The following is a 21,277-nucleotide window of genomic DNA, read 5'->3' as shown; positions in this document are numbered from 1 at the left end:
TAGAGCATGTTCACGGTGTGTTAGATGGCCGCCTATATGAACAACACAAGGGCTGAGAATACTGATCAGATAGCCTAAATTATCGATCAAACGTAAAATCATCAGGAAATGATAAAAACATCCTAATGGAGATGTCTATGGAGTGATTTTGCTTCACACTGTACAGGGACGAATTGTGATACCTCAGTCGGAGCTGCAGCGTAAAGTGAAAACAAACTCAGAGTAGGTCAAACCACCTATCCAGCAGGTTAGACCCACAGCGTATGTTGCCACGGACACAGACTGAGTTGCGCTGAACCTGCTTCCTGAAACGGAAAACCCAGAGTTTCCACTAACTCAGAGCGAGTGTGTTTTGTTGCCCCAAAACACACTTCCTGAAACAGGGCTCTGAGTGTTGTCTGTACCAGCCACATCAGTTTCTGACATGAAGATCATCACAGTTCAAAACTTCACCTTTATTGAGCTTTGACTTCATGTCTTTATGTTCTCTCTCTCTCTCTCTCTCTCTCTCTCTCTCTCTCTCTCTCTCTCTGCTGCCTGTTTCTATCTGCTGTCATCAGATCTTCAATAAGTTCATTCATATCTCTCACAGTCATAGGTATGACTGATGGACCACAATGGGAGTCTGTGGAAGCTGAAAGAAAAAAGGTATAACCCCAAAACGATTTGAATTGAATATATTCAAAAACTATGTAAACTACAGTCGTTGAACTGACCTCAGAGTCTCCAGTCTACAGTGTGGACTCTCCAGTGCAGCAAACAGCTTCACTCCTGAATCCTTCAGTTGGTTTCCACTCAGATCCAGCTCTCTGAGATGGGAGGGGTTGGACTTCAGAGCCGAGGCCACCACTTCACAGTGAGTCTCTGAGAGTCTACAGTCAGAAAGTCTGTAATGAAACGTATATAAAATAAAATATGTATTTTTACTATAATCATTTGGTTCAGACTATTTTACTTCACTTGAATTTGACATGAAACAATAATTGTCATCGCTCTCTCTTGGACCTGAAATCTGTTTTGATATAACCTAGCAGATGAAGCAAGACAGAATGTAGTTACATTTAGGCTTCCATGATGTTCACAGACTGAAATCATTTTAGGGCTGCAACTAACAATTGTTTAAGTAAGCAATATTATTTTGTTAATATACGTGTTAAATCAATATTCATACAGCAATCACTTAAAACAGTAGGAGCAGTTCATAACACAGGACTCCCAGTTATTCAGCTTTGCAGTGATTTTCAAGTATCCCACTCGCTTTTATCCAATCAGGAGACAGAGCGCTGAAAGAAACAGACAAAGACAGACGCTAGATGACTTGCTGCTCTCCATCGCGGCACTATCTAACGAAGACGGCTGCACGTTAATGTGGTGGTGACGTAGGGACGAGGGAGGGGACTGCTAACTTCAGTCACTGACAGGAAGTAGGCTAAAGGACCATCTCGCTTACTTCTCCCTCAATCTGTTGATGATTTTTTTTCGATCAATCGATGAATTGGAAAAAAACTTATAATTCCACCACTTTTTTCATAAACAGCTGCTTGAAGTATTATTAAATTATAAAATATAAAAAAATAAAATGTTGATGTCAAATAGCAACAGGTGGTGGACTGAGACAACAAAGACCTGGGGCCTCATTCATAAAGGTGTGCGTAGAATCCTTCCCAAAACAAACCAAGAATGTGCTGTGCAAAAAAGAAAAGTTTTTGCACGGCACGCAATCTTTCCTTTATATAAACCCATTTGTTGATTTGATTTGTTTGCGGACAATCTCTGCCCTATGTCGCCCTGTGTCACCTCCTAGTTTCATTACACAATCTACCATAAATGGTGAATGCTAAATAGTTCCTGAATTTGGTGACGCTCTTAATAAGCACGGCACTTTGACTGACATGAGGACAAAAGGGAGGTGACCGGCTAAAAAGAAAGCCTCTGGGAATGAAGAAAGCCTGTGCCGTGAATGCGCCACAGTACCTGGCACACACACACACACGCACACACACACACACACACACACACACACACACACACACACACACACACACACACACACACACACACACACACACACACACACACACTTATCACATATCACGATTGGCACAGTCATTATAGTCTTTTTTGAGAAGTGAAATAATGCATTAGCCGTTAGTCTATTAGTTATATTGGAGAAATGTAAATGTGAATTCAATTGTTCTGAGACAGCTTTGTCAGGCTGATCTGCACCATTGGTGGTGCGAGTGCGACGCCTAGTGGCGAAACAGGGGTAGTGTATTGTGACGTTACTTTGTTAACAAGTGGATGAGTTTAGTTGCCACACTTTTCAAATGGTGAAATACTGCTGTACTGCTGTTCAATACATGTCGGATCCTTGGAGCAATACGTCCGCAAGTGTTCTTTTGGTTGTTGTAGGCAGGTATCATAATTGACCCTTATGTGAATAGGTATGCAATAATGCAGTGGTTGTTAAGATGTAATATCATTTTAGCCTAGCTCATTGGTGTGAATGCTGGAAGCATTCACAGCTTTAATATTCTGCGTATTTATTCTTATTTTTATTCCGCCACTTTTTTGGCGTTCAATAACTTCAACATACTTCAACCCTCAAACATCTTCCATATATCAACATTTTCAGCTCTTCAAGGGCTTCTTGGGACCATTTCGACATTTTCAAAAAAAATCATAATTTCATACTTATTCAACGTTTTATGAAAAATATTCAGATCCCAGCCACTCATTAATACTTATTCCCACAAACTTCATATACACCTTCAATTGTTCAGCTATTTCAGGACATTAATCTGTATGATTCAGAATTGTTTGCTACACTGCAAAATTTCAAATAAATTCAACTTTTATGAATTTTAATATTTCATGCAAAATTATTATGGTCCCTACTCGTAGAAACTCAATTCCAAGCTTTTCCTGTTCGTCTTGCACAGTTGCACACTTTCATAATTCACTATTTTTTCATAAAATGTATAACTTAAGAGATATTAAAGGTTTATTAAACATAAAAGTCTCTCCATGCAAATGAATAGGGAAGGATCCAAACGCGAAGCGTTTGGACATGACGCCAAACCTATCTCCTCATTCATACGTCATCCTAGAAACATGATTCTCAGTGCCACTCTGGATTAGCCAACCAATCGCATAACGTTTGGTCGTGAGCCGGCTTCTGACGGTGCGTTCAGGGAACTCGGAAATTTCCGACTTCACTACATATTGTAGTCTATGGATCTACCGGTACCTGGCAACGGTAACTTGTTAGAGCCTAACGTTTAGTTATTTGGATGAGAAAGGTTGTAGGCGTCCATACTTTCCCGAGCAGATGCACTGGAACACAGACAGGTCGGAACTCGGAACTACCAAGTCGGAAATTTCCGAGTTCCGAGCGTAAGGGAACGCAGCATTCAACTGAAACTGGAGCGCGACTTCGACCCGTCGTTCTCAGCCACTTCCTCTGTTCGCTGATTGGATACTCAGAAATCTGTTCGGAAAAATCTCACTAATACGCCCCACCACCAGACTGACTACTGAAGGGAAAATGAAATTTGGGCGGAAGTAGGTAGGCGGGTGGAGCCAGGCTAGGACAGAATACTATTCGAGTTGAGAGCATTGTTTCCCTCCAGTGAGATCCAAACATTTCCAACAATGTCTGATTATAGTTTAATCTTCCAGGGTCAAATGTCTAGTCAGGGGGCCAAAGTCTCAAAAGCTCTTTAAAATGGGTTGGACCTGACATGGTCTGTTATACTTTTTATTTGTGTTTTTTCTGTTAACTTTGATCCTAAGACACAATAATTGGAGGGTCTGCTCTGCCGGAAATATCGCGAAAAAAAATTGTGGCTATTTTAGTGTATGTATCCGTAATTTTTTGATAGAAATATTGGGAAAATTAAAATTTTCCTCAAATCCTTAGTGGGTTGGGTAAGCTGTTAATAAATGCATTCCAGGTGTAAAGAACACATGTGGTGACAAAATATTATGAAAAAATTACTTTTCAAACACATTCCTACATGATTTTGGCTCAATTTAATGCAAAGAAATTAGGCGTTTTCTCACTTTTTTCCAATATTTTCATCTTTACTTCATTGGCAATAAACTATTCCCTCAAGTTATGACATCAGTCAATATGCCATTCTCTCCCCTAATCAGTATACTCATTCCACAAAAAGAAATTATAAAAATCCAACCAAAATCAATGGATCTGTGATGATTTCACTACTAGTTGGCGATCAACAGGCTCAGAACCTCAATAGAATTTTTAGTCCAGCAGATAGGTGCAATATATGAAGGAATTTTGCTTTTTTTGATACAAACATGAGATTTGGCACAATGTTAGAGCATGCCCTAAGGAAGTTTTTTGGCTATAGGGCAATCGCCAATTTTTCCTATGGTTGCCATGGTGGCCATTTAAAAAAATGGCCGCCATTGGCTGTTATAGTATAGGTAGCTTGGGTTCTAGAGCACCTAGGATCTTGATTATGGTGTCTAATCCTACATTTTCAAGGATGAAAAAGGCAGTGGTTCTATTTAAAACATGCTAGAAAGTACCCAACTTCATATATCTGGCATTCAGGGAACAAAATTATGGTAAAACCTTCAGATATTAGCGGCGTTATGCGTATTTTCATGAATTACATCATTAGTTCATGAGTTGTGTGCTGAGTCTGACCTTATATTCTTACAAGTAAATATCTATTTCAAAGCCTGACCAATACATCGGTTTAGCCTGATTGAGTGGTGAAATTGCTATTTTATCCGTGTAACCCACTCTGAGTAAGTCAACATTGCTCTAGGTTCCGAAGGAGCTAAGTGACATAAACAGTTACCACAAGGAAAGTACCAGGAAAGGTGAGTTGCAAGCAGTAACTTTTACTCACATAAAGTTGTAGTTAACACCCAAAACACATATGCATATGCATCATTGGAAAATAAAAACATTGGGCATTTAAAATAAATGAGTGTTGTCAATAGTCCTTTTAGTCTGTTCTGTATTCACTTCCGGATGATCAATTCACTGTCAGTGGTTCTCTGTTAAATTGTCTGTAACTGGTCCTGTGACAGTTCTTGGAAAGGATGTGTGTAGCAGTCCAATGGATGTGTATATCCTGGCGACTGGTATGGCCCTACCACATGTGGAGTATTCGGGGAGTATTTCATGAGTCGGTTCCTCGCCCTGGAAGGATCACACTGGGAGGCTCGCCATCAATGGAGAGGGATCTTCACAGTGGATCTCACTCTGTCTATAATACATGTGGCAAAACAAATCCAGTGGACTTGGCCTTCAACTCATGGTGAATATAACTTTGTTGTGATGTTTGGTGGGTTCCACGTTGAGATGGTAGCACTCAAGGTACTGGAGCCCTTGTGCAAGCTGGAGTTGCTACAACAGGGACAGCAGATTTCTTTCTGAAAGCCTGTCACGTGACACACACCCGCCATGCTCATCAGGTCACAGCCAGCAGCCTATATCCTCTCCTGCAGAGGGCTTTCACCGAATACATAAATTACCTGGAGGAGGGTAATAATCCTCTGTCCTTGGAAGACTGGTGTAGTGAAGAGCTTTATCATGTCCCCAGTTCCACTTCTAGTCAATTTTCCTGCAGCTGGATATAGAATTAATGAATTAATGAATATAATTAATGATGATATGTGCGATCAATAAGAGTCCAAATTCCCACTCTACACAGATGCCCTGACCAAGATCGTGCTTTGGTTCTTTGCTTTGGGACACACCCACTACGCCAGATGGATACCAGTCGACTTGCACAATGATTTCACTGAAGGATACACATCCTGATGTCCATGAGCTGTTTCTGAAAGGAAACTTTGCTGTGAAGAGAACAACACGCTGCTTTTCAGCTATTACCATTGACCAGGCCTATGAGCTGAATAATGCTTCTGTGAAAGGTGACGGTGGTGTTGTGGGACTTACAGAGAACCCTGCAGCTCTGCGACGCTGGATGGTGTCTGGCCCCGAGATGGCAAGTGTGGTTGGAGAGTTTGAGTTATCCACTGAGAAGAGAAGGGAGAATGACACCCGGCACCACGAGCAGACCAAACATGCACAATTGGTGTTTGCAAGATAAGTTAAAGCCCTAATTAGCGCTGAAGAAGACATGGGCAATCCATTCTGTGAAAAGAGCAATGTAGATCTTCTTGTACTGGATACTAGGGACGTTGCGGATGTAGCCATCATTTACACTGTCAACCAGGTTGAGAAACTTGGACGGGACCAGTAAGACACCTATGTCAGTGAACGCCTGGTCAACCAGACAAAGCCAATCAAAGAAAACATCAAAAGGAACAACCTCCCTTTATTCAGCCGGCCTCCAGTCCGAGAGAATTCCAGGTCCTAACAACAGCTCTCATCCCTGAAGACTGACTGCTCCCTGTTCTCTAGGCTCTATATTGTATCCCAGATACATGGAAGTCTGGATGAGTTTTTTGAGCGCGAAAACCGGCATTGTCACAAATGGGCAAGCTAAGAACTGGAACCAAGTCAGACTTGGTGGGCTGTTTGGAGAACCTGATTCCAACACAAAATAATTAATCCAACCCCATAGTACAGGTCAACATACTTGATGGGGCTGCTCTCGTGAACATGCTACGACTTGGTGCTGCCAAAACGTATTCTGAATATGCAAAGAAGGTGTTCTCACCATACATCCTGTCTATGCTGGAGCATGTCAGCAGAGTGGATGTTGTGTGGAATCAATATTACCCTGACAGTCTAAAGGCCGAAACACACAGCAAGAGAGGAAGGGGAGTTTGTAGGAGAGTTGAGCCGTAAAGTGCCATTCCTGGAAACTGGCCAGAGTTTTTGCGCATTGACGACAAAAAGGCTGAACTGTTCTCCTTCCTCGCATCAAGCCTAACAGCCCTCAACACTGAAAAACAAGTGATTAGCGCCCATCATGCTGAGATCCTCTGCACTCAGCCTCGAGATGTAGAAGGTCTTGCACCATGCACACATCAGGAGGCTGATACCTGCATCCTACTGCACCTTGGAGATGCTGTGAAAGAAGGGTATAACAGTGTATCAATACGCACAGTTGACACAGATGTGTTAGTACTGGCAGTGACAGCAGCCCACTCTCTCAACATCAATGAGCTGTGGGTTGCCTTTGTAGCTGGAAAGAGTTTTCGGCATGTAGCAGCACACGAGATGGCAAGAGCACTAGGTCCAGAACGATGTATCGCCTTGCCAGTGTTCCATGCCTTTAATGGATGTGACACAGTGTCATCTTTTGATGGCAGGGGTAAAAAAAACTGTGTGGGATACATGGAGGATCTTTGAAGATGTCACAAAAACCTTCTGTGCCTTGGCTGCCACACCTGACTCAATAGACAACTGGGTTGAGCCTCTGGAGCGATTTGTTGTATTGCTATATGACCGCACCAGGCACGAAAGCAGCTCTTCACCCAGAAAGTTACATCAATTGAGGGACTCCCCCCAACACTAGCAGCACTGATTCAGCACACAAAGTGGGCTACCTACCAAGCTAGTCAATGCTTGAAACAGATGATGGTTGCAGCCCCTGAACTCCCATCACCAGGTGAATGGGGGTGGAAGTGGAAAGCCACAGGTGGATAGGAAGTTCACTGGACAACACTTCCAGAAGCGACCCAGGCCTGTCGCGAACTCCTCTGCTGTGGATGCAAATAGGGGTGCAGTGGACATTGCAAATGTTTCAAGGCAGCACTACAGTGCACTGCCCTTTGCCACTGTGGTGGACTGTGTTTTCAGAAATAATTATAAATGTGTTGATGGTTTTATTGTGATTTAATTCCCTGAATGCCAGATATGTTCGTATGTAGTTTAGCATTCCTCATTCTTATACAAGTAGAATTAGGCCAAATTTGTATGTTCAAATGATGTATATGCATATGTGTTTTGGGTGTTAACTACAACTGTATGTGAGTAAAAGTTACTGCTTGCAACTCACCTTGCCTGGTACTTTCCTTGTGGTAACTGTTTATATCACTTAGCTCCTTCGGAACCTAGAGCAATGTTGACTTACTCAGAGTGGGTTACACGGATAAAATAGCAATTTCACCACTCAAACAGGCTAAACCGATGTATTGGTCAGGCTTTGAAATAGATATTTACTTGTAAGAATATAAGGTCAGACTCAGCACACAACTCAAGAACTAATGATGTAATTCATGAAAATACGCATAACGCCGCTAATATTTGAAGGTTTTACCATAATTTTGTTCCCTGAATGCCAGATATATGAAGTTGGGTACTTTCTAGCATGTTTCAAATAGCACCACTGCCTTTTTCATCCTTGAAAATGTAGGATTAGACACCATAATCAAGATCCTAGGTGCTCTAGAACCCAAGCTACCTATACTATAACAGCCAATGGTGGCCATTTTAGAAAATGGCCGCCATGGCAACCATAGGAAAAATTGGCAATGGCCCTATAGCCAAAAATCTTCCTTAGGGCATGCTCTAACATTGTGCCAAATCTCATGTTTGTATCAAAAAAAGCAAAATTCCTTCATATATTGCACCTATCTGCTGGACTAAAAATTCTATTGAGGTTCTGAGCCTGTTGATCGCCAACTAGTAGTGAAATCATCACAGATCCATTGATTTTGGTTGGATTTTTATAATTTCTTTTTGTGGAATGAGTATACTGATTAGGGGAGAGAATGGCATATTGACTGATGTCATAACTTGAGGGAATAGTTTATTGCCAATGAAGTAAAGATGAAAATATTGGAAAAAAGTGAGAAAACGCCTAATTTCTTTGCATTAAATTGAGCCAAAATCATGTAGGAATGTGTTTGAAAAGTAATTTTTTCATAATATTTTGTCACCACATGTGTTCTTTACACCTGGAATGCATTTATTGACAGCTTACCCAACCCACTAAGGATTTGAGGAAAATTTTAATTTTCCCAATATTTCTATCAAAAAATTATGGATACATACACTAAAATAGCCACAATTTTTTTTCGCGATATTTCCGGCAGAGCAGACCCTCCAATTATTGTGTCTTAGGATCAAAGTTAACAGAAAAAACACAAATAAAAAGTATAACAGACCATGGCAGGTCCAACCCATTTTTGAGACTTTGGCCCCCCGACTAGTCATGGAAAAAAGATGCATGTAATAATTTGCTAAATTAATAACATGATTTTATCGAACGAAATAGGCCTATACAGTACCAACGTTTGCCACCGCACATTTTACCGCACACTTCTGCCTGTCTACGTAAGGTTTTTGTGTGCAGCAAGTAGTGTAGTGGCAATCTACAAAACAAACCCCACTTGAGGGGTCAGCCATTTAGCAACGTGTGGTGGTGTAGCATCAAAAAGGGAAGTCCGCCAGGAGTACACGTTTAACCATTTATAGTATTTTAGAACTGTGCAAAATGAGAGAGAAGCTCCTATAACTTAAAAATAACCCACCCCGTGCATCCCACCCGCTCCCAACTACAGTCACTATAAAGTTGTGGCTGACCCAGGATCAGTAGCCAAAGTAGGTGTAGGTGGCTAAACATAGCAGCACGCTAGCCTATGTTTGGACCTGTTACCTGCTATGTCTGTGTCGCGGGCGGCAGTTGCTGTCGGTAGCAACAGGAGGAGAAAGATGTTCTGCTCCGTTCAGAGCAAGGGAGGACAAAAACGTCTGCAGTTTTCAGAGGTGTGTGTGATTAATACGGGACATCAACGACATAACGTCTACTAAGCAGTTTAACCACTATTTAAAGAATAATACAGTTGGTTTGTGATGTATCTGAGAAACTAAACTAGTCATCTATACTGATATATGAAGTAAATCACATCTGTAGAGCCTATTAACCAACTCTACATTAGGCCTGTTTGGTGCAGTGTGGAGAACTCGGTCGTACACGTGTCTGTGTATCCAATAACCAATGTCCAATACCATTTGCTTTGAGTGCTGTGACTCATTTATTGCTTGTTGTGATGCATGCTCACCAATCAGTGTTTCCCGCAGGATTTTTTTCAGCAGCGGTGCTGTGGTCCACGAACCCTCTAGGGGGGTCCGGGGCATGCCCCCACGGCGATTTTTTTTGTACCCTGTACATTGGAATCCATGAATCTGGTGCACTTTGAGAGGAGAATATGCACTTAAATCCTATTCAAACAGTCCTGTGTATAACTGTAGATAGGATTATTGGTGTTGTAACTTTGCCTTTTGTGTCTTCATTTACAGATTTTGACATTTTTGTATAGAAATTAATATTTAAACAAAAAATGCCACAACGCAAAAATAATTTGCACAATTTATTTACAGATTTTTGCCTAATGCTTAAACACTAAACGTGGTTGCTATGCCCAAAGCATCACAACCTCTGACTTTTGTAACCATGCCCTAAACAAAAGCACCAACCCTACAAACACAATAAGTGCTTTGCACTGTGTTTAAAATTCTCCAACACACTTTTTTCAAAACATTACACACTGTTTTTTACACAAGACACATTGTTCAAAAATGAAATCTCCTGCTAAAATGGGCAAAACACAACTTTTTAAATTACAAACCACAACTAAAATTTGAAAAGAACACAGACTCACACACATGAAAAATAAAAAATAAAGCTAATTGAATACCAATCAGTGTGAGCCTTAGCACTACAAATAGACCTCAGGTGAGCTGAGCTCCTTTGTGAGACAGTGAGAGTCAGGGGAAGAGAACAAGAGAGAGTTGCAGGAGGATGAGGACAAAGAAGACAACAGACGGAGAACTGTGAAGTTTTTGCTCATCCACAAAGGCTACATCCAGCCTGGGAGCATTTACTTCTCCTTGTCCCTCTCCTTGTTCAGGATCTACCACTGTACCCTCTCTCTCTTGTTCTCCTTGCTTCTCTCTCACTTCTCTTTCCTCCCTTACTTGGTCTACCTGTATTTTCTGTAATAAACTTGAGCACTTAAAGGCCTTTAAACAACAAGTAAAAAATGCTAGAAATCTTATTTGTTTCCTTCAAATTACCCTATATACATGCATTTGTAATGTTCAAATAATATCACCTTGCATTATGCATTAAAATCCAAAAGAAAATTCTCATTAGCTTGAAAGTTTGCTTCCCTAATTTGCTTTAATAACCTCAGCTCCTCCATTGTCCCCGTCTGCCTTTCTTTTTCTAATCACCCAGCTTTTTAGACTCATCTGCAAATGTAATATATATTATTTAACTATGTATATATACATTGTGCACAGTGCATCCATTAAGAGCTTGTACCAGCCTTTTAACCTTTGAGCCCTAAGCCATTTTTGAGACGTTTTGGTTTTCCTGGATTTATTCTCTTATAAAGATTGCATTCATCACCCCTATAATGCATAGCTGTCAAGCTATCATTTATTTGGGTCACAACCTGGACTATCAGAATATGTGTGCTGCAGTGATGTCGTTTGAATGTAGGAAATTATCAATTAGACAGTAAAAAAGCAAAAAGTGTCTCACAATTATTTATTGATATGACACAAAAAGGCACATTGATTAAGCTTGTTATTGCTTAAAACACTTCTTCTTAGTCTTGGGAGTCAAAAAGTGATGAGAACATTCTAAAATAAATATAAATTATACATAATAGAAACTATTCATGTTTTTTAAAAAGTACATAGGCTTTTTCCCTTTCCCTGCATTTATGCTAATGACCACATGCTTACAGGCGATTAAAATAAATCCCAAACTAAAATACGCGATGAAAACGGATTTTATATGGCAATAAAGAACAACATCGGATCTAACAGTTCCCGAAAATACCTAGGCTACAAGCTCCTGACTGGATACAATAGTCTACTAGAGAAAAAACGGCACGGAGGTTACGGTTTATAGCCTAGATAAAATGAAATTACGATAGGGCTCAGAGGGTTTTTAACACTGGTGGTCATGTAGCGACACATTTTAGCAACTTACTCTCTCTCTCTCTCTGTCTCTCTCTCTCTCTTTCCTTCTTTATTTGCTCTTCCGCTACACTCGCTGCTAGAATCTATGTAACTTTGCAAACGTGTAGGCTACTACTGCCAACAACTGCCACTCTCGCTGTTCTTCTTTGATGTTGGCTACGTGATGATGTGCAGCACTGCCGCGTGTTGCGTAATTTACGTTACGCGCTGCCCATTTTCTTAAAGGAGCTACGTACCAAAAAAAAAAATAGAAAATGCGGAGGAGAAGGATTTTTATAGCAGTGGCGGAGAAAATCCAGCAGCTGCGGGGCGCCGCTGCTGAGTGAACGTGCGGGAAACACTGCCAATAGTTCATATTCCAAATTGTTTCTGTTGTAAGGTAAGTTCATTCAGGCTGTTAAGTACAGAGCAAACAATGTATCACAGACGCTGACAAGTTTACACGTTGACACGGTAAAAAACTGTTTGCTTTCCCCAAATTACACACACCTGGCCGTGCCAAGTGATTACCTTTATGCTTTCTAATGAGCCAAAGCTCCACCCAGTGGTCAGACACCAACCTGCATCTTCACCAAATAAATAAAAAACAAAAGAATTGCCTAATGGCTCCAACATCTGTACTCACACAGCCTTTCTGCAGTTCCTCACAGCTGGAATCAGTCTCAATCGTCCCTCCTCTGATGTGTTGTACTTGTTCAGGTTCAACTCATCCAGAAACTCGTCTGACATCTGCAGCATGTAGGCCAGAGCTGAGCAGTGGATCACAGACAGTCTCTTCTCTAATCTGTTCCCTGACTTCAGGAACTCCTGGATCTCCTGATGAACTGAGAGGTCGTTCATCTCCGTCAGACAGTGGAAGATGTTGATGCTTCTGTCAGGAGATATCCTATCACTGCTCATCTCCTTCAGGTTGTTGATGACTCTCTGGATTATTTCTGGACTGTTGTCTGTTGGACCCAGCAGGCCTCCCAGGAGTCTCTGGTTGGACTCCAGAGAGAGGCCATGAAGGAAGCGGACAAACAGGTCCAGGTGGCCATTTTCACTTTCAAGGGATTTCTTCATGGCTCTCCCCAAAAACTCATCTAGGGATGGGTAATGGTCATTTAGGGCTCGGTCATATTCGTAAGGGGCTGTCCCTAGGAAACCCTCCACTACCTCTGTGTTCCTGTTGGTGTAACAGTGGTACATATAGACTGCAGCCAGAAACTCCTGGACGCTCAGATGAACAAAGCTGTAGACTGTTTTCTGGAAGATCACACTCTCTCTCTTGAAGATCTCGGTACAAACTCCTGAGTACACCGATGCCTCTGTGACATCCAGACCACACCGCTCCAGGTCTTCTTGGTAGAACATGACGTTTCCTTCCTGCAGTTGTTCAAACGCCAGCCTCCCCAGCTTCAGAAGAAGTTCCCTGTCAGCCTCCATCAGCTCCTGTGGACTCGTCTCATGTCCATCTTCATACTTCTGCTTCTTCCTCTGCGTCTGAACCAGCATGAAGTGTGAGTACAGGCCAGTCAGGGTGTTGGGCAGCTCTCCTCTCTGGTCTGCAGTCAACATGTGCTCCAGAACTGTAGCAGTGATCCAGCAGAAGACTGGGATCAGACACATGATGTGGAGGCTCCTGGATGTGTTGATGTGTGAGATGATGCTGCTGGACAGCTCTTCATCACTGTATCTCCTCCTGAAGTATTCCTCCTTCTGTGGGTCAGTGAAGCCTCGTACCTCTGTTACCCTGTCAACACATGAAGGAGGGATCTGATTGGCTGCTGCAGGTCGGGAAGTTATCCAGATGAGAGCCGATGGAAGCAGATTCCCCTGGATGAGGTTTGTCAGCAGCACGTTGACTGATGACTTCTGTGTGACATCAGACACAACCTCATTGTTGTGGAAATCCAGAGAAAGTCTGTTTTCATCCAGACCGTCAAAGATGAACAAAACTTTACAGACAGCGAGTTTCTCTGCTGTGACCTTCTGTAATGTTGGATGGAAGACATGGAGCAGATTGAGAAGACTGTACTGCTCATCTCTGATCAAGTTCAGCTCCCTGAACGAAAGCAGAAGCAGCAGACTGATATCTTGGTTTTTTGAGCTCTCTGCCCAGTCCAGAGTGAACTTCTGCACTGAGAAGGTTTTTCCAATGCCAGCGACTCCGTTGGTCATAACAACTCTGATGGGTCTGATTTCATTCTGTTGGTCGGGTAAGGCTTTAAAGATGTCGTGGCACTTGATTGGAGTGTCATGGAGGGTCTTTATCTTGGAAGCTTTCTCAAGCTGTTTCACCTCATGTTGGGTATTGACCTCTTCACTTTGTCCCTCTGTGATGTAGAGCTCAGTGTAGATCCTGTTGAGAAGGGTTTTAATCCCTTCTTTATCAGTTCCTTCAGTCACACGTTCACATCTCTTCTTCAGACTGATCTTATGTTCGTCTAAAACCTCCTGCAGACCACTATCTGCTGGATTACAAGAAAAAATTTGAAAATAAAAAAACATTTTGAGAATCTGAGGATGTTGACCATTGAAGGAATTTTCTTTTCGTTATTTTTCATGACCAGCATTTCAGGGCTTTTGAATAAAAATGTAGTATCTTATGTTGTACAACACAACGAATAAACCAATAGGAATCCTGTTTTCAGACATGATGACTCCAGCTGACAGATCTACAGTCTTACCATGTACAGTGCTGGTCTGACTGGCTGAGGTGAAGCACTGTCTGCAGAACCATTTTCCACAGCTGGTAGAGACTGGATCCTTCAGGACGTCCTGACACAAAGCACAGCAGGACGGCTGCTCCTCTCTGTGGAGATCAACACTTTCTTTATAACACATTACATTAGTGGAGGCCAACCCATGGCTCACTAGTTTAATGCAGCTCTTTCTTTAGATATATATTCAATATATATCATGAATATAAATCTGTGATGAACATGAACATCTCTTAAATGGATGGAACAAAATCACACTCCTCAAAAAGGGTCAAATCACAAACTTCTACATTGAAACTAAACCAACATGTTTTACGATGGTGTTTGAAAAGCTCACACCTCTCTGCAAAGACAGACCAATATCTACGGTCGCTTCAATGTCCCAAAATAGAAACAGTCTCTTACTGTGTGTCTGAGGGTCCAGGTTCACTGCTCACGTCTGGAGGATCCTCTTTGGACCAGTCACTCTTCATAGATACATAGTCGTAGTCTGGAGACCCTGAACTTAACATGAACCTGATTTGATAAAAACAACACAAACTTAATTTTATTATGTCTCATTATTATCTACAGCTGGAAAGGTTTAGTAAAATCGGCACCTGTTTAAACTCTAGTTAGGCCTTGTATTATGACGTGATTACTGTGCAGGCAAAGAGGGGAAAAAGAAAAAGCAGTGTGTCACCTTGAGCAAATTACAGAGACTACAGCAAAATGCAAACTTTGTGACAAAGGTAAGATGATTACACGTGAACATTTTGGGCCAGTTTCACAGACATGGATTAAGCCTAGTCCTGGACTAAATGGAAATTTGAAGGTACATTGAAGGTACAATTTAGTCCAGAACTAGGATTAATCCATGTCTGTGAAACCGGCCCTTTAAGTTGTGTTGTCTGTAATAATGCTTACTATGTTAATGTTATAGCGCTATGCTTTGACTAGACTCTAAAAACGGTCCTAAAAGCTCTTTACGATGGCAAACTCCCACTGAATGCAGAGCACAGGGGATGCCAGGAGCTTCCTGCTGTCATACAGACCTTATTTAGGGGAATATTTGGGGGCATGGCAAAGGAATAAAACGATTATGTTTGTTTTCTACTTTGTAAACCACACAACAGCTAAGGACATTGCAGATTTGAGCGATAAAGGCTTATTTTGAATGATTGCTCTGAAACTGTCTATGCAGTAAGTGTGTTTGTGTGTGTGTGTGTGTGTGTGTGTGTGTGTGTGTGTGTGTGAGTGAGTGAGTGAGTGAGTGAGTGAGTGAGTGAGTGAGTGAGTGAGTGAGTGAGTGAGTGAGTGAGTGAGTGAGTGAGTGAGTGAGTGAGTGAGTGAGTGAGTGAGTGAGTGAGTGAGTGAGTGAGTGAGTGAGAAACAAACTGTAGGCTATACAGCTGTTCATATTATAAACAGGCAAAAAGGTGTCATATAAGTATGCGATAAATTTAGATTAATTAATCACAGAGCCTGTTATTAATAAGATTATTTTTTTAATGGCTTAACAGCCCAAATAAAAAGACAATGTTGTAGTGTAGATCATCAGATAACATTTAACACTGAATCCTATTCAGGGTTTAACACAACTTTTTTTTCCTACTGGCCCGCCGGGCCAGTGGATCCGAGTTTTTCTGGCCCCTTGTATATTTTCACTGGCCCCGCACACTTTTTTTTTCTTCATAATTTAGTGTCAATAATTATAATACCTGTATTAGAAAAATAAAGAAAAATAACCAGATCTAAAGGGAATATCTATACTGTAACAGTATAGATATTCCCTTTAGATTTGGTTATTTTTCTTTTAGTTAATTATATGAAATGTTGCTCATACACATAATAATATAAAACCAGGCAAACATATTGAATTTAAAGCCTACGACTGAAAGTATGTGGAAGGGGTGGGCCAGTATTTTAAAGTCCAGTAGTTTGATGATTGTTTTTATTCTTGAATTTGGGCAGTTTAATGAATAGTTCACCTGCAGAAGTCATGATCAAACATAGGGAAAAATAAGAGATGAAGGTCCGATCAGTCTCTGTGGAGTGGTAGGCTGTTTTCATTACTTTTTCTATATGCATTAGGGATGTGAATGTGTCGACCGAATGACCGGTTTTCCACTTGCGCTCAAGTTGACTTTAAAAATAGAATAGAAATCCGAAAATCAGGGGGTTATGCCGTTTTTTAAATGGGAGATGTCACCGTGTATGCTCGTTCACGTCTGGTCGTGAGCGCGCTGCAGGAGCGTCACTTCTCCATGAAGTGTCAGCTTCACATAAGAGTCCGGTGTGGGACCATTTTTTCAAACTATTGATACAAAACAATGCAGTGCAAAATATGCAGCATAAGTTAAACGCTCGTCTAAGACTATGACGTTAAATCACCTTAGAAACACACAATGCCTTCGTCCGAGCAAAGCAGCGCTTCACAGTGAGATCTCGCCAGTGAGCGAGTGAGCTGTCGCGCAGAAGAACTGTGGTTTGTGGCTAAAATAATAACCGGGGATATTCTCCCCGTTAGCGATGTCAATGGTGAAGACTTCCGCGATCTGATTGTATGTCTCGAACCTGAAAACACAGAGCCATGTCGGCAGACAAACTGCGCGACTATGGGAACTGTCCAGTGATCCGCCTCCCCCCGTTAGTTTCTGTCCGACACAATCACCGGAGACGCATTCTCAGCGGTTAAATAAAGCATCTCATTTGTATTACCATTGGGGCTCTGATGCAAATACTGTAACATTACGGCGGCAGCTAAAGGAAAAGCGCAGTTATCACTTCATTTTCTGCACCTCAACCTCTGCTGTGGGAAGAAAAAAAGGGGGCAAAGTAAGTCGATTGATTTGTCGACTCGCAGGCGGACGGTATGCAGCTCTGCCAACGGAGCGAGAGTGCCCCGCTTGTTGCTCCGCCTGTCAAAACGCCCACGCATCGTTTGTACACTGGCCTTTCATTAAACAATATATTTTATATTATGTTTATTATATTGATAAACACTGCTTTCATTACGACTCTCAACGCGCATTTCAATGAACCATGATGTAGTCTACAAAAAGATACTGAACTGTGATTGGCCGTTACTGGCCCGGGCGGGACAGTGACTGGCCAATCAACTTGCCCTGCATATGATTTTACTGGCCCCGGGCCCTCGGGCCATGCGTTATGTCGAACCCTGCTATTCACTCAGTTTAAAGCAGAAACAGTCTCTTACTCTGTGTGTGAGGGTCCAGGTTCATGGCTGGAGTCTGGAGGTTTCCCTTTGGACCGGTCACTCTTCATAGACAGACAGCCGGAGTCTGGAGACCCTGATCTCTGTCTGTGGAAACAACAATGTTTTACACAGATCATCAGTCTTTGTAAAGAGCAGAGATAACACTAACACTTTAATGACATCATGTATGGAAGCCTAAAAGGGCCATGTTTGCAGTTTTTATTTATTAAGTATTTACCGAGTTCTGTTTCCTCCAGATCACAAGATACTGAACATAAGATGAAAGATCTTTTGTGATAACAGATTGATTATTGCAATGTCTCGAGATAATGACAAAAATAAACGGTGATCTCGAGATTTGATGCCAAAACCTTGTTTCATTCTTCTTATATTATTGAGAATGCAGACTTTCTACATGTTTGAAGTTATCACATTACTGGATCCTATTCACTCAGTTTACAGTAGAAACAGTCTCTTACTTTGTGTGTGAAGGTCCAGGTTCACTGCTGAGGACTGAGGGTTTTCTTTTAGACCGGTCCTCTTCCTCCACATCACTCATCTTCTACAGTCTGAGAGGTAACCTTTAACACTGGAGACAGGCAGACAGACAAACTTTGTGTGAATCCATAAAATAGTCAGACTTCAGTTAGACACTGTCTACTGCCTGACTGTGGCTGCTCTGTGTTTTGACTTGCAAAAATGTGTGATTTGCAATATTCCAGTTAGTCCAAGTCCCTTGTTTCAGTAACCATTATGTAATGTATGGTGATAATTGAGTGTGATAAAACTGTTCTATTTGTACATTAAGATGTCTAAGAAAAAAGAGAAGGAAAATTGTTTGATTGTGATAGGTAATGAGTAAAAAGTTGGGTTCCGGTTTTATTGTGAAAAAACTAACGGAAGTACTGTTGTTTTTTGTTAACAAGAGTGTATTTACTAGAAGTAATTTGGATACGCCTATTATGACGAGGTAGGCTCCTCCTAGGAGGTTTCTCAGGAAAGAAACGCCTTTTGTCTTAAAAAGAGCGAGCAGAGGGGTTTTTGAGTTAGAGTTTTTCACGACACGGTGAGAGACGGACGGACATGCACCAAGCATAACCTCTAATCTTCTCTCTACTCTATTCACACAAAAATGACTTGATCAAGAATTTTTTAGAACTAGAAAAACGGACTGAGATGCAGGGGGTTAGATGGACATTAATGGTCATATGGAGCCTTTAGCCAATGGGCCTTTTACGTTGCTAGAGCGTAACGCCATGCGTATAGTGTCTGTTTAATTCACTGTAATTTCTGCAAAGGGATAGACGGATATTGATGGTCATATGGAGCCTTTAGCCAATGGGCCTTTTACGTTGCTAGAGCGTAACGCCATGCGTACAATATCTGTCTAACTCCTTGTAATTCAGGATGTTTAATAGCTCGGGGAATGATATGTACAGACACGCAAGTGTTTGGATATTGTTTCAAGAGTTACAACAAATTTAGAAAACGGATCAAGTGAACAAATATAATGAGAAATAGAACTAAAACATTTAAAAATATGTAAGCATATACTCTCTTTTGTCTTTTCTGTCTCTTTGTCATATGATGTTGTAATAATCATGTAAGTTTGAATAGAAATAAGTAAAACGTTCCGCGAGTCTCTGTCACAGTAGATTAAGTTGTGAAAATCAGGACCTAGAATAAGGTTTGTTTTTTATCCATCACGAGAGTCGCCCCGAGGAGGACACGGCGTAAGTAAGACATCTCGGCATCGCCCACACGCTGACAACACAACAAGACATAATCTCATACACCTAACCTTTTAAACGTAAAAGAATAGGTTAAAATGCCTTCTTAGGTTTAAACGAAGATGTTTAAATTCTGAAAATATTATATATGTTATATTTAAAACAGAAGGGTGGTTTACATACTAAGTTACATACAACTTACGAACAGTAAATTGTGAATTGAAATCTTTATTCTACTACAAAGAGAAGGTTTTAAGAAGCAATAGGTAAAAAACGGTAATAATTTAGCGGAGATCAACCTTGCTATAAGCAGAGGTGACTCTGATAAAATAGGGATTTTAAACACAGTGTTATATATTGGACATTGTACTTTATTCAGATGTAAAACTCAGGCTAGTCTAGAGGGTAAATGCCGCGCTTCTAAACAAGGAGGCCGGGGTTCGCGTCTCTTACCGGGACTTTGGGGAGCGGAGAGTTTTCTTTATAGAGGAACAATAGACAATTAAAGCATTGTGTCACAAGTTGGTTACCAGGAGTTTGAGAGGACATAACTCATAGACTTTTGATAATAGCTTTTCATTTAGATTAGACTTTTATAGTCGAAATCGTAATAATTAATACACAGGTAGGAGGGATTTTACACAGACTCCGTAAACAGAATATTTAGTCGTTAGTTGCATTCTTTAGTTGTTCACAGTTTTATAAAGAATTGAACGTACCTGGTTTTTCTACTTCTGCATGTTGTAGCTTGTTGCTCTGTTGAGAACTGTGTTCCTTCCCTCTAGCTGTGCCTTCTATTTCCTTCTTTCTCTTATTGTTGTTTAATGGCAGTGACACACAGGGTTAAAGGCGTATTACCTCTTTGTTTTAAAAGTTGTAATATGAGTACTTTATTCTGACAGGTTTTATTTATACAGACAGGTAGGAATGATTAGACAGACGCAATACAAACAGATTTTTCTGTATCTATTTGCAGTTTATAGTTTGTTGTTAACAGTTGTACAAACAAATGAAACGTACCTGTTTTTCCACTTCTGTATGTTGTAGCGTGATACTCTGTTCTGTTGAGAACTGGGTTCCCTCCCTCTACCTGTGACTTCGGTTTCCTTCTTCCTCTTTTTATGTAATGGTGGGAGGCACCCAGTGTTAAAGGCGTATTACCTCTCCTTTCCTTTGCTGGAGGGTTGGCCAGAGTTTATTTAATCAACAAGAACAAAGGCAAAAGAACAATGAAAAAGAAAAAAACGTTTTTATAAAGTGAGTTATTTGTCCACTGTCATTTCTGCCAGTTGCCATTAATACACATGTAAGAGTCATCTAATGCAGAGTGATACAATACTACAGCTACTGGAATGAGTATGAAACATTACATTTGGCCCAAACAATATCTGAAAATGGTGAAAAAAAGCTTTCCAAAAATAATGAGCCACACTTGCCCAGATAGTGGCGCTATAAAAGGCTAAACAGAAGAAAATAAAATGTCAAATTGTCAATATGAGGTGTAAGCAAAATGTAATATTTCATGTAAGGAAATTACAGGATAAATATATTTCCCTATCTTATGTTCTGCCTTCTCATCATGACAGTCATGAAGTTACAACGGTCACTGTATCAGATTAGACGATTATTTCGCGATTAATTTTTTGCCGTTACTTGGCCGAGAGACATGACGATAAGACAAGATGGTTGGTCACCGTCCTAAACAACGTACAGAACATTTACTTGTAATATATTTATTTTACACTTTGCT

The 21,277-nt window shown here is 41.0% G+C and overlaps 2 protein-coding genes across 8 annotated transcripts in view; both read right to left on the bottom strand.

Annotated features, from left to right (window-relative positions):
- The window catches only part of LOC307270234 (uncharacterized protein), an 83,403-nt gene that overhangs the window by 13,357 nt on the left and 48,769 nt on the right, over window positions 1-21,277 (bottom strand). The gene's annotated exons all lie outside the window — the stretch shown is intronic.
- Window positions 723-20,336, bottom strand: LOC307270243 (uncharacterized protein). The gene is made up of 6 exons (XM_080053437.1): window positions 20,247-20,336; window positions 18,277-18,386; window positions 17,798-17,902; window positions 15,004-15,114; window positions 14,566-14,690; window positions 723-887 (listed from the first exon to the last, which is right to left on the bottom strand). Exons 2-6 carry the CDS (start codon window positions 18,354-18,356, stop codon window positions 832-834), a joined length of 477 nt encoding a protein of 158 aa, XP_079909563.1. The 5' UTR covers window positions 18,357-18,386; window positions 20,247-20,336; the 3' UTR covers window positions 723-831.

Source organism: Ammodytes marinus, assembly GCF_949987685.1.
Source record: "Ammodytes marinus genome assembly, chromosome: 25".
Taxonomy (NCBI): domain Eukaryota; kingdom Metazoa; phylum Chordata; class Actinopteri; order Uranoscopiformes; family Ammodytidae; genus Ammodytes; species Ammodytes marinus.
The sequence above is the reverse complement of the archived record's forward strand: the minus strand, read 5'-3'. Positions and strand labels throughout refer to the sequence as shown.